The 12,088-nt window shown below is 34.2% G+C and overlaps 1 protein-coding gene across 1 annotated transcript in view; it reads left to right on the plus strand.

Annotated features, from left to right (window-relative positions):
* Window positions 1-12,088, plus strand: part of LOC106463033 (serine/threonine-protein kinase unc-51-like) — a 149,148-nt gene that overhangs the window by 98,429 nt on the left and 38,631 nt on the right. The window contains exons 16-17 of the mRNA XM_013923003.2: window positions 920-1,168; window positions 2,764-2,883. Of these exons, the coding sequence (XP_013778457.2) occupies window positions 920-1,168; window positions 2,764-2,883 (369 nt within the window). The remainder of the gene's footprint in view (window positions 1-919; window positions 1,169-2,763; window positions 2,884-12,088) is intronic.

The raw sequence follows: 12,088 nt of genomic DNA on the forward strand, positions 1-12,088 counted from the left end.
TACTACATTAATACCATAGAATTCCATTATAATTTATCAAGCTTAGTAACTAAGATGTATTTTAGTATTAAAGAATATGAAATTTCAAGCAGACTAAAGACACACCATACCTCATTGAAATGTTGGTTCAAAAAAAAAGAATTGGCAGTAAGCTCATTAAAATGGCTGAGAAAGCCACTAGGGGAACATTCTGAGTTTTCGATTGGTTATTCATGTCATATATAGAAGTAAGTGTATATAAGGGAATGTTTCCAAAAATACAAGGAGGTGGGCAGGGTGCCACTATGTTTGATTTATTACATGAGCAATAAATTGAAAGGATAAGAGGCTCTTATTTTATATTCTAGCTTGTCAATATCGGCAATGTGAGTTTCTAATTCGTACGAAACTATAGACTTAGTATTTTGACGTCACAAACATCTAATTTGAACCACTTGTGCATTCAACATACTACGTGAAACACAAAAATCAATGTTTAACTGTTTTTAGTATTTTCTTTTAAATTGAGAAATTGAGTAATATATAGTACTAAAAGCTGAATTATAATCTACAGTTTCATACCAAAGTTATTGACATATATTCATGAAATAGTAGTTCAATAAATTTTGAATGTGAGTCAACAAACGTGATGACATGGCCTTTCATTCGTGACCCATCTTGGAAGGTTAATTATAAGTCTATCTATATAGTTTTTGTAAAGATTAATTTTTATATTTTAATCTACAATTGCCTTGGGAAAGACTAGTTAGAATTTATCTTTTTGGGGGCCAAACTGAGAGATGCATTTTCTTTAACTTCACATATTAGATGCGGGATGATTTTTTGAGACTTTTTCAGGTAAAAAAAAAGTGTGTCTTATTTCCCATAAAATATGGTACATTGTTAAATTATGGTTGATTAATACTTGTATTGCTTTCAGGGGTTGCGACTACAAACTATGTTGAAGAGCCTGATTCATCAGATGCTGATGGTGAGGCAGCTCAGGGAGCCACGGGGAGACAGGAATTACATAGACCTGAACACCCAATGGAGAACTTTTTGATTGCCATGGAAAAGGTGGATTTTTGTGGCAACTTCAACAGTTACTTTTTACAACAAATAGGATTAGCCTTTGGCAAAGGAGATGAATATTACGCACATAGTCATTCTTCCCGCAAATCTGTGCCTGGTAAATTAAACCTTAGTTATATTATACATGTTTAGAATTGTTATGTAATCTACATTTCTTAGTTTAGAACAACTATTTGAAATTCTTCTGAATTTGGATAATCCAGAACACTAGGCTTAATCACTATTTATATCATACATATACTTTGTAAAAAATATTTCATTATATGCCTATAGGTACTTTCAAACTGAAACATTTGTTACAAAAGTACACAACAGTTTAATGCCTTATATGTTACTGTTTCTTCATTGTTGTACCAGCAGACTTATGAACAATGTCAGTAGCATTCTTCAAATGAATGATATAATTAGTGAACTTTTAATTGGATTTCTCACCTTCTTCTTTTCAACTAAAGAGAGGAACTTATGTTACATTCATTTCAAGATAAGATACATGTATCTTTGCAAGTCGCCATTCTGTATCTCATCAGCAAAAATGCAGAATATTGATTCAAGTCCCCTGTTTCTCATTCACTTACATGACAAACTTGTTCAAAACTTTACACTTGTATTACCATCATTAGCTATTATTTTTATCATTTGAGTGTGGCACTCAACCTAGGAGGTCATAAGCCATATTTGCAAGTTGTACATTTTTTAAATGTTCGTACTGCAATTTTTGATAATTCCTATTGCAGATCCTACAACAATCTTCCACAGGTTGGTGACTTTCAACTTTGTAGTAAATATTACCTTTGTTTAAAGTGTTCTTGAAAACTGAGTACCCAATTATTGCAATATTCTAGAGGTTATGAAATGCTTCTGATTGATATTAACTAGGTAAATGCAGCAATAGCAGCAGTCATTATTTTTTGTGATATTGGTATTCCTTGTCACATATACAAAACTGACCATTTTATTTGTGAACTGAAGGAATACTGTCTTTCTGGATAATATTTTCCACTGTCACTTCTGTTTCATAAATCTCTAGTACTTCAACTTGTCACACACTGTTAAATCGACCTTCACAATACATACTATTATTTTTATTGCATATCTCCATGACAGTGAATCTGACAGTTTTTAGATTTATTTTGGCTGTTTTTGTTGTTATAAATATAATGTTATCATTGATCAAAGTGAAGAAAAAAATATTGAAACAAACATCCAGACATGAGCTATCAGTTTCTGTGATGAAGATTAAAAAACTATTAATTTGCAAACACTCAGAGTTTTGAAGGATTGTTGCTAAACCAAAACAACAGTTGTAAGAGATTTGTGTTTAAGCACTGGAAGCAAAGTTACTTTCTACTGATGAAAGGAAGGTTTATCTTCATATTACTAGTTTTATATATATATATATTTTAATGATTCTTCTCTCTCTTTGTAACATCAGTCATGTTGTTTTGCAGTGTATTGACTGCTGGACATCCATACTAAGAATTAAGAATGTTAAAGATTAGTATAGCTCCATTCTAGTTTAGAAAGTATTAAGATGTCATGTTACTTCTTGTTAAGTTATGAAAATAAATATTATAAAGAGCAAGAAATGTATGATAAGAGAACATTAGTGTCTGTTGATTCAGAGGAAAGAGTTCATTAGATGACAACATCTTAAAAAGGTACTGTTTACAAAATAAGTTATTTTTAACATAGAAGACATGAATAGCCAGGTTGAAGGAATGAAACAAGAAGAGTTTCCTCTACAACGATCTGGAAGCTCAGGACAACTGGAACAAACATTAAACTATGGAAGAGAGGACAGAGAACCTTATGGTGAGTTATGTTTTTTAGTTTGAACAATCAGCATGCAAAATTAATATGTTCCAAAAGTAGTAAAAATTATGATAGGTTGAGCTGAGTAGTTAACTCAATGAATAAAATAATTGGTAACCTATGAGCGTTGATTACATCAATTAGTATCTTGTAAGATAATCTATTAATGTCATGAAATTAATTAACTTATTGAAATTAGTGTTTACGATTATTATTGTTTTTAATTATGCCAACTATACAGGTCATCAAAATATTGCCATTGTGATTTCTTATTATTTTCAATTAATAGTGTACCATATACAACTGAAGTGTCAAAATATCTTCTTGTCATCAGTTTACCCAACTTGGGTAAATGTTCTTTAATCATTAAAAATCAGTTGAAAAATGTTAGTTGAAGGGTGTATCCACAGATACAGTTAAGATGTGTGTGATTAAACCTAATTGTTGCCTTCGGTATTTCTTTAGATTTAAGAACCAGATTCTTACTGTACGATATTCATTTGTAGTTTATAAATATACTTCTTCTTGCTCTTAGCAAAACTGTTAATGTGAATCAAAGAACATCTAACCTAAGATGCTTAGTAAGTTAAGGCATACTTGAACGTGCCTTAAGACAATGAGACGTTGTTCATTCCAGTTAATTTAAGATCTTATCAAGGAACAGTGATGAACAGAGCCTCCAAATAAATGAATAGTTATTTATTCATAAGCTGAGGTCTTAAGTGTTAAATAAACTATAAATTTTCTTTTTTTATATTATGTATGTGTTATGTTTGTAACACCACACCCGTTACTTTCCTGAATTCATGTTCTGGTGGAAGTTAAGAGGAACTGGCATGTCTTGAACCTGCAACTCTCTGATCAAGGGGTAAATTCTTGTGAATTAGAATTCTTTATGCACTTAGTCATGCCAGCTTTTTAATCATGTGATAAGTTACAAATGTAAGTGTACTCAAAAATTTTCCATAAACAAAAACAAAATCATTAAATTAATATAACATTAAAAATTGTAAGCATCAGTCAATTTATTAAGGTAATAAAATAGAAACTTGCTTCTACATTGTACTTTATATAGTATGATAGTATAAATGATTGATTATATATAAACAGGCTGTGACTGCAGTATAGCTTTCAAAAGCCTAGGGGATAAAAAAATTGTTTTTGTAGTATCTTGACCAAACCTGGAAAAAAAAAAGATCCAGATCCCAGAAGTTTTACACTTTTCCTTCCAGAAATTTCCAAGGAACATAACTTGTGTTTATTGATCATCCCTGTTATTTGCGTGAGCAAGTTGTGCTATTAACCCATCCACAAAATACAACTTTGATGGGAACTAAGCTGAAAGTTTATGTGGCAAAAAAATTCAAACTGTAATGATCATAATAACTGTACAATAAAATATATTAAACACTAATTGTATTTTTATTCTGTCATTGTTATGCTAATTTTTGTAATAAGTCTTACTAAACAATTTACTGTATGTTACTACCCAGTATTTCTTTATGAAATCACATTTTTGTTTTCCCAAGACAGAATTTGTTTTTACAGCATGCTTTTGTCAGTTTATTGATAGGAACTATATCAGTATCCTTTTATGAATAACAGTTTCTGAAACTGTCAATCTCTGATAATGTTGTTTAGTGTAATTTGAAACATGTAGTGATCTGTGTAGTATTAGTAAGTGTAGTATCATTATTCTTGGCAATGTCTCTCTCATTTGATGTCATTGCTAAGTGATGAGCTTCCTCTTTAAAAAAATAGTGTGACATGCAGGTGTTAGTAGGCTTCCGGTGCCCATGCTTTCACATTTTATAACAAGGGATCATTCTATTTTTCATTTCAAAATTTTTTCCAATAGCCAAATGCTTTCTTTGCAGTACTCTAAATTACCAGTCTACTCTGTGGAAGAGATCAACTGTAATGTTTCTAAAACTTTTAAAATGCACACAGTGTTATGTAAATAGTGCACTATCCCATAATAACATGTTGTTTTTGGAAATTTTGGAAAATTGTGGTTATTTTGGTTTGTAGATAGATTAACTTATAAAAATGTGTTGCCTATGGAACATGTGTTTGGAAAATTGGGATTTATTTTATCTTGTTGGTAGTATTAACTTGTTAAGAGTATATAATTGTATATTGTACTCTTCATAATTTTATTATCCTTTACTTCTAACAAGCAAACTGGCAAGCTTATTGTCCCTTTGTACATTGAAGATGCACTTGAGGTATCCACTTGTGTGATTGCCTAAATGTAATTGTGTATATTCTGTTCACTACCATGTGATTAATAGGCTTGATAAAGTTCTGTTCATATAAAATTGTAAAATTGATCCCAAGAACTAAATATTCTTACTCTAACGGACATAGCATGTATGTAACCAAAACCCCTGCATCATCTATTCAATGGCACCACAAACAAAAATCCATAAAAAATTTCACACTTTGGGTATTCAAGATACAGACAATTAGAAAAATAACTGTGGTATGTGTAATAACCATTTCTTTTTAATTGAACACAATTAGAAATAAAAATACTCTCCTCAGAACAAGAACACAACTTTCATTAGGACTGTACTTGAGGGTTTGATTATATCTTTATTGATTTAATTTTTAAACGTAGTACTGAGAAACTGGAGTTATTAAAAACTATTTTTTTCAACAAAGAGTACCAATTTTAATATATTAAAACATTACAGTTTATATCAATAAAATTTATGAAAATTTTGAGCTCTGTGCATTAAATCATTTTGATGCAATAAGTTGCGTACGACTAAATAGAACAATCCCAACACTTTTCCTGTGCATTACTTCCCAGAAAAAAATCCTTTTTTTTAAAAAATGTTCAATTTTTCTAAATAGTTTTCATTGAGGTATGAATACTACAATTAGTATTTGTGCTAATAATTAGTATATGTTAGTATATGTAACTTGTGTTAATTTGTAACTACTAGAAATGTCACTTTTCATATTTGTATTTGATAAAATCATTTTAACAGCATATGGTTTTTCACATTTTACTCAATTTGCCAATTTCAAATTAAGAATCAGAGACAAATATAAATTGTTAATTATCAAATATTTCTGGTGATTTTTTTTTATTTGAAAATTTTAAAACTACTCCATCTAGTGAGCTCTTGACATTTTTAATTTCTTCTATGAACATCAGTGTTGTTGGTCAGATTGTTTGTATTCTTGAACATATTTTTGAAAATAATTTTCTTATCAACAATTAAAATTGTGAATTTTAAAGAATGATAACCTGGGCCAGATAATATTTCTCTAAGGGGTTTTAAGGACTTTGAGGATTGTGAGCCACTTGATACTATTTTTTCTGTTGTAAGTCTTTGAATAGTAGGTAGGTTCAAGAAGGTGGAAAGTTGGTTAATGCTACTCCTCTTTTCAAAGGAAGTAATAAAAATTGTCTCAATAAATATTGGCCTATTAGTCTTGCATCAGTGATGGGAAAAGTTTTTGAAAATCTGAAAGGTGCTTTGGAAAGTCATCTAAGAAAGCTTAAAATTTTGTTGTATTATCAAAATGGTTTCATTTGGAAAAAATCTTGACTTACTAATCTTTTGACATTATATTTTCCAAAGCACTTTCCCTTGAGATGGATTCCTGTTTGTCCAAGGGAAGATTCTGCATATTCAGTTTACCTACTTTAGGATCTGAACATCCACCCACGTGTTTGCCGTGTGTGGCGACCTGTGAAGTGGTGGTTGAGTGGTGTCTGGGGCACTGCAACATGACTTTGACCTTGAATACCTTTAGATGGATGCCCCCCCCCCCAAGGGTCAATTATTGACTGGTCCTGTTGGGCTAAGGTCAACTGAGTACCAGTGTTGGGCATTCTTAATGGGTGTTATGGACATTGTGTCTGATGCTGGTGTTTGTGTATAGTGCTCACAAAGCCTTGGTGTTGCTGCAGTGTCCATTGTTTGGCATTGTAGTGCTTCTCCTTTTATTATGGATCCCTCATATCCTCAAAAAATAAAATAGTAAAAAAAACAAAAATAGCTAATTGGTAAACAACCACATTTTGAAGACTAACCAGCAATATTCAACTCATCCTGAATCTGTACCTCGTTTTTTGATCATGCATCCATTGTCAGACAAATCTTTAAGGCAGATATCTCCCTTTTTTATTCGGAAGGGTTTAGAGGAGCTTGCTGGCTCTCCAGAGTCAGTTAAAAAGCTACATTCTGGGGACATCTTAATTGAAACATCAACACCAAAACACACCAAACTCCTCCTGAATTCAAAGGCCATTGGAGATATACCCATTGAGGGTACTCCCATGCTATAGCCAAAGAGTTTCTGCTGTGAGATGTATCTCCACTCATGAAGAAGGAATTATGCTGCCTACCAATGTTTTATTTTGACGTTTATATTGCCACATCCACCTGCCATTGTCAAGGCAGATTATCTGAACTATATTCCCAACCCTCAGCGGTTCCATCATTCAAGGGCATTTTGTTGCAGTTTTGTGATGTGTGCTTGTTGTGGTCGCAAAAACTGTGATGCCTACAAGTGTGAACTGGACCCTCACTGTGTTAATTGTGGTAGTTCTCACACCTCTTGCTATTATTCTTGCCATAAATGGGTGGAGGAGAAAGAGGAATAGCATTTAGAAACTGTTAACAACATTTCTTATCCAGAGGCTCGAAAGTTGTTGTCCCCTACTCCATCATGGACATACGCTGCTGCACTACATTTCACTGCTACAGTGGGTGTGCAGACAGAGCTTTCCGTACCTCTGTCAGAGTCTTTTTTTTTTTTCATCATGAGAAGAATCTTTTGCCCTAAGTTAATAAACGAGTTGATAAGTCAACATCTACTCCTGTCTCTCTCCCCAACATTTCTTCCAGTGACTGCCCAGGTCCATCTCCTTTGACCCCAGCTTCCAGTGTCTGCTCAGGGCAAAGAAAATGGAGCCTGATTATTCGTTCATGTCCTCAGTCACTGGAATCTACTTCTATTGACAGAAACCTGTGCACTTGACCCAGGGCAGGATCCTTGGAGGTCTAAATACCTCCTTCTAGTCATAAACAGAAGGGTTCTCTGCCCAGTTCTCCTCCACCTAAATAAATATGGCCAGACCTGATTATTTTCATTATGAGATGCTGCATCATCTCTCTCCTGCCTCTCTTGATCTTCTTCTGGTTGTCTTTAACTGAATCTGGCAGGAGAATGCTTTTCCTGATGCTTGGTGCAAGACTATTGTCCTTCCTTTATCTTAGCCTGGAGATTCCTTCTAATTATCATCCAATTGCTTTGAATAGCTGTCTCTGTAAGGTCTTAGAAAGGATGGTTAATGCTCATCTTGTTTAGTTCCTTGAATCAAACACCCTCCTCCCGCCCACCCAGTGTGGGTTCCGTTGACAGCACTCCACCATGGACCACCTGATTCAACTTGAACCCTTGATCAGGGAAGCCTTCCTCTGTTTTCTTCGATCTTGAGAAAGCATATGAAACTATACAGAGGTACAGCATTTTGTGAGTCATCCACTCATATGGGTTGTGTGGCCATCTATCCATTTTTATTCATAACTTTTTACAAGACGGGCAAATCCGAGTCCATGTGGGTTTGACCCTTTCCCCATTCTTTCACACAAGAACTTGGAGTCCCTTGGGGCCGTGTCTTGAGTGTCATGCATTTAATGTGAAAAATCAATGCTATTACTCAACAACTTCCTCCTACTGTTGCAAACAGCTTCTATGTCAACGACTTACACATCTCTTGTTAGTCATTGAACATGAGATTTATTGAGAGGCAGCTTCAGACTGCCCTCAACTGCTTGTGGAAGTGGATCACAGCAAACAGTTTTACCTTTTCTTTCTCCAAAACCATTTGCATGCACTATTGCCACCAGTGGGGTTTACACCCCAATCCCAAGCTTTCTCTTTGTGATGTTGTCCTTCCCATGGTTCCTGAGGCAAAGTTCTTTGGGCTTATCTTTGACCGTAAGCTTACTTTCATTTCTCACATCAAGCAACTATATGTCATATGTACAACGGCACTGAACATCCTCTGTGTCATCTCTTCCACCTCTTGGGGAGAGGATCAATGTTCTATGCTCAAGATCTATCGTGCTATCATTCGATCCAAACTGGACTATGGGTCTCTGGTTTTTGTTTATGCCAATGGTCTCTGCCTTGAAGATGTTGGACCCCATTCACTATCTGGGGTTTCTGCACTTCTCCATTCCAGAGTTTGTACACTGAGACCCATAAACCTCCTCTTCACCTATGCCATTTGTAACTTTCTCTGCAGTATGCTACCAAGCTTTGATCCTTTCCACAGCATCCCACCTGGGGCTTGTCTTCCTATCTCAGTGGGCTATGCTCTTTTGGAATATATGGTCTACCATTCTTCCTTTTGGCCTCTGCATCCAGGTGCAGCTGACCTAATTGGGTCTGTTGTTGGATGATGTTGCAGTCTCCAATGGTCAGCCCATCCCACCTTAGTTTATTACTATCCCCACCTGTGACCTTTCTTTGAGTCATCTGAGGAAGGTGAATAGTCCTGACTGGAAGTATCATCTTTTCTTTGCAGAACATATTTCGAATCATTCTTCTGTTTCTGTTTTTATGGATGGTTCAAAATAAGGTGATTCTGTGGGCTCTGCCATAGTTTGTTATGACTCGGTGGTTGCTCACAGGATCCCTTCTGCAGTTTTTGTGTTCACTGCTCTGGTACTTTCACGGCTGTGCCTGTCCCATATATATGGACTACGGTCCCCTATTCAAGGCTCGGCTTTGTGCCAGTTGCCAATCAGCTTGGGTTGAACAACATCATAACAAGCTGTTTTTAGATTAAACCTGCTGTTGTTCCCTGGCTGTCTTGTATCCATAATGATCAGAAGGAGGAAATTGCTTTGGCTAGGATGCACATTGGTCACAGTTTTTTGACTCATTATTTTATTTTATCTGGTACTGACCCACCAATATGTAGCATCTGTGACTCTCAAGTCACAGTAGCCCATGTTTTCCTGTCATGCCATCGTTATGACTGTGAGCGGCGGCACCATTTTCGACATGTAATTTCTACAGGTTTACCTCTGATGTTGGACAGTGCCATTGGCAATGGTGGCACTGTCCTTCTTAGTTGAGTTTTTAGCTTCTTTGCAGGTTATAGGCCTTTTTAATTCAATGTAAGTGTTTTTACCTGATTTTTGAACTTTAAGTTTTAACCTTGATTTATTTTTACATTTTATAATCTTTTACTTTTGAGATTTCTACCAGTTGTTTGGCACAGATAGCCTCATTACTTTGTGCCATAAAATGCCAATCAACCAAAAAACACTTGACTAGGTGCCATATAAAGGGCATGTTAAAAAAGATAATCTCTATAGGTGTGGGGGATAAGCTGGATTGTTGGATAAAAAAGTGGTTGGATGGAATAAATCATGGGGTTTTGCAAATGGAGTTCAATCTAACTGGATTAATATCACAAATGGAGTAACTCCAGAGTTACTTACACTTGATGGTGATATTAAGATCATGGAGGTTGCTAATGCCAGGAGGATGCTACTGTTTTATATTAATTTTAATTACAAGTATACTTTTGATGTGAATAACTTAACCAGTGTAATGGGAGAAAGGGACTTTGGTGGTCGGGTTGTCAGTCTAAAGACATCCAGGTAGTGTTGCTTGTGGGAAGGCAAATAGAACATTAGGTTGTACCTAATTTGTATATTGTAAAGAAGTTATAATTTTATTATATAGATCATTGGTTATGCCACATTTGGAGTAATGTTCAATCTTGGGCTCCTTACCTTAGGAAAGACAGTAAAGTATTGGAAAGAGTTCAGAGAAAAGCAATACTTTGGATAGAAAGGTTGTCATGTAAGACTAGGTTAAGATCTCTGAAATTGTTTTCTCTTGAAAAAAGAAGAGTTTGATAGAATCTGACTGAACTGTTTAGGATTGTTAAGCAAATTGAAAGTATTGATGCATCATCTTTTTTTAATACTTAATGGTGAGAATGATAGGACTAGGGAGCAGAAATATAAATCTTGATAGAGTAGGAAGTCTTCAACTGAGACAACTTTACTCTGACAAGTTGGTTGGCCTTTGGAATGGGTTGCATTTAGACGTGTATGAAGTACATTTAAGGGAGTTTAAGGGAAGACTTGATAAGTAATTGAATGATAAGTTATATTTTAGTGGATGTTATCCTTAAAGCTGGTTATGTAGGCCTCTATTCAAAACTAGTTTTGTTTTATGTCTCTTATTGGTGGTGTTTTTTAATGTAATAAAGTTTTTACTTTACATATATATAAAGTTGTTTCAAAATAGCACCAAATAATGTTTATTTTCGTAAAATGAAACTTGGTAGTTTTAGTACAGTTGTCTTATGGAAATTTGTAGGGAGAAACACACGGAATGCAATTAATCATAATATCAGTTTGTTAGAAGTTTCATTCTACTTTGCTGTGTGATACATTTTCATGAAATAGTTGAAGGTTAAAAAAATAACTTAAACCTAAATTATTGTTACTATTACCAAGTGAATTTCATATGTTATTTCTAACTCTTTGAGCAATTTCAACTTGAAAATATTTTAGATAGCATGCTTCTTGATAAAAGAGTTAGCACAAAGGATCACATATAAAGTGTAAAAAATTTAAAATAAGACCCAAAACTCGAGTGCTTTCGAATAGTTGGCGTTTGTTCTCCTGAAGAAGAATAGTCTATTCGAAAGTGCTCGAGTTTTGGGTCTTATTTTCAGTTTATTAGATTGCAATGTGTCATTTCTTAACATTTATTTAGTGTAATTCACCACTTGTCAATTTTTCAAAATAATTTCTGTCTTTCCCAAAGAACACCTTTATTTTTGCTAAAAAAAACAAAACTAGCACCCTTGAGAACATATCTCTATTTCTTGATTTTTAAAGAATCTCATCTTTTTCTGATTACTTTTTGTGCAGGCTTTGGTTACCACTCCTTAACTTTTTCAGCCCGGGCTTGGTCCCGGGGACTGACCTCGTAACCATTTTGTGCTTGTTAAAGTTTTTCTGCTATAACTTTAAATTATGAAGCGAATGTTAACAAAATTTGGCAGATTATCAGTAAACATTACAATGCTTTCATATACAAAATATCTAATTTTTTTATCAAGTCTTAAGGTTTGTAAAGCATTGTTTTTCTCATGTCTTTTTTTTTGCATGTTGCCTATCTATCATGCAAAGTAATATTC

This window comes from Limulus polyphemus, unplaced genomic scaffold, assembly GCF_000517525.1.
Source record: "Limulus polyphemus unplaced genomic scaffold, Limulus_polyphemus-2.1.2 Scaffold1308, whole genome shotgun sequence".
Taxonomy (NCBI): domain Eukaryota; kingdom Metazoa; phylum Arthropoda; class Merostomata; order Xiphosura; family Limulidae; genus Limulus; species Limulus polyphemus.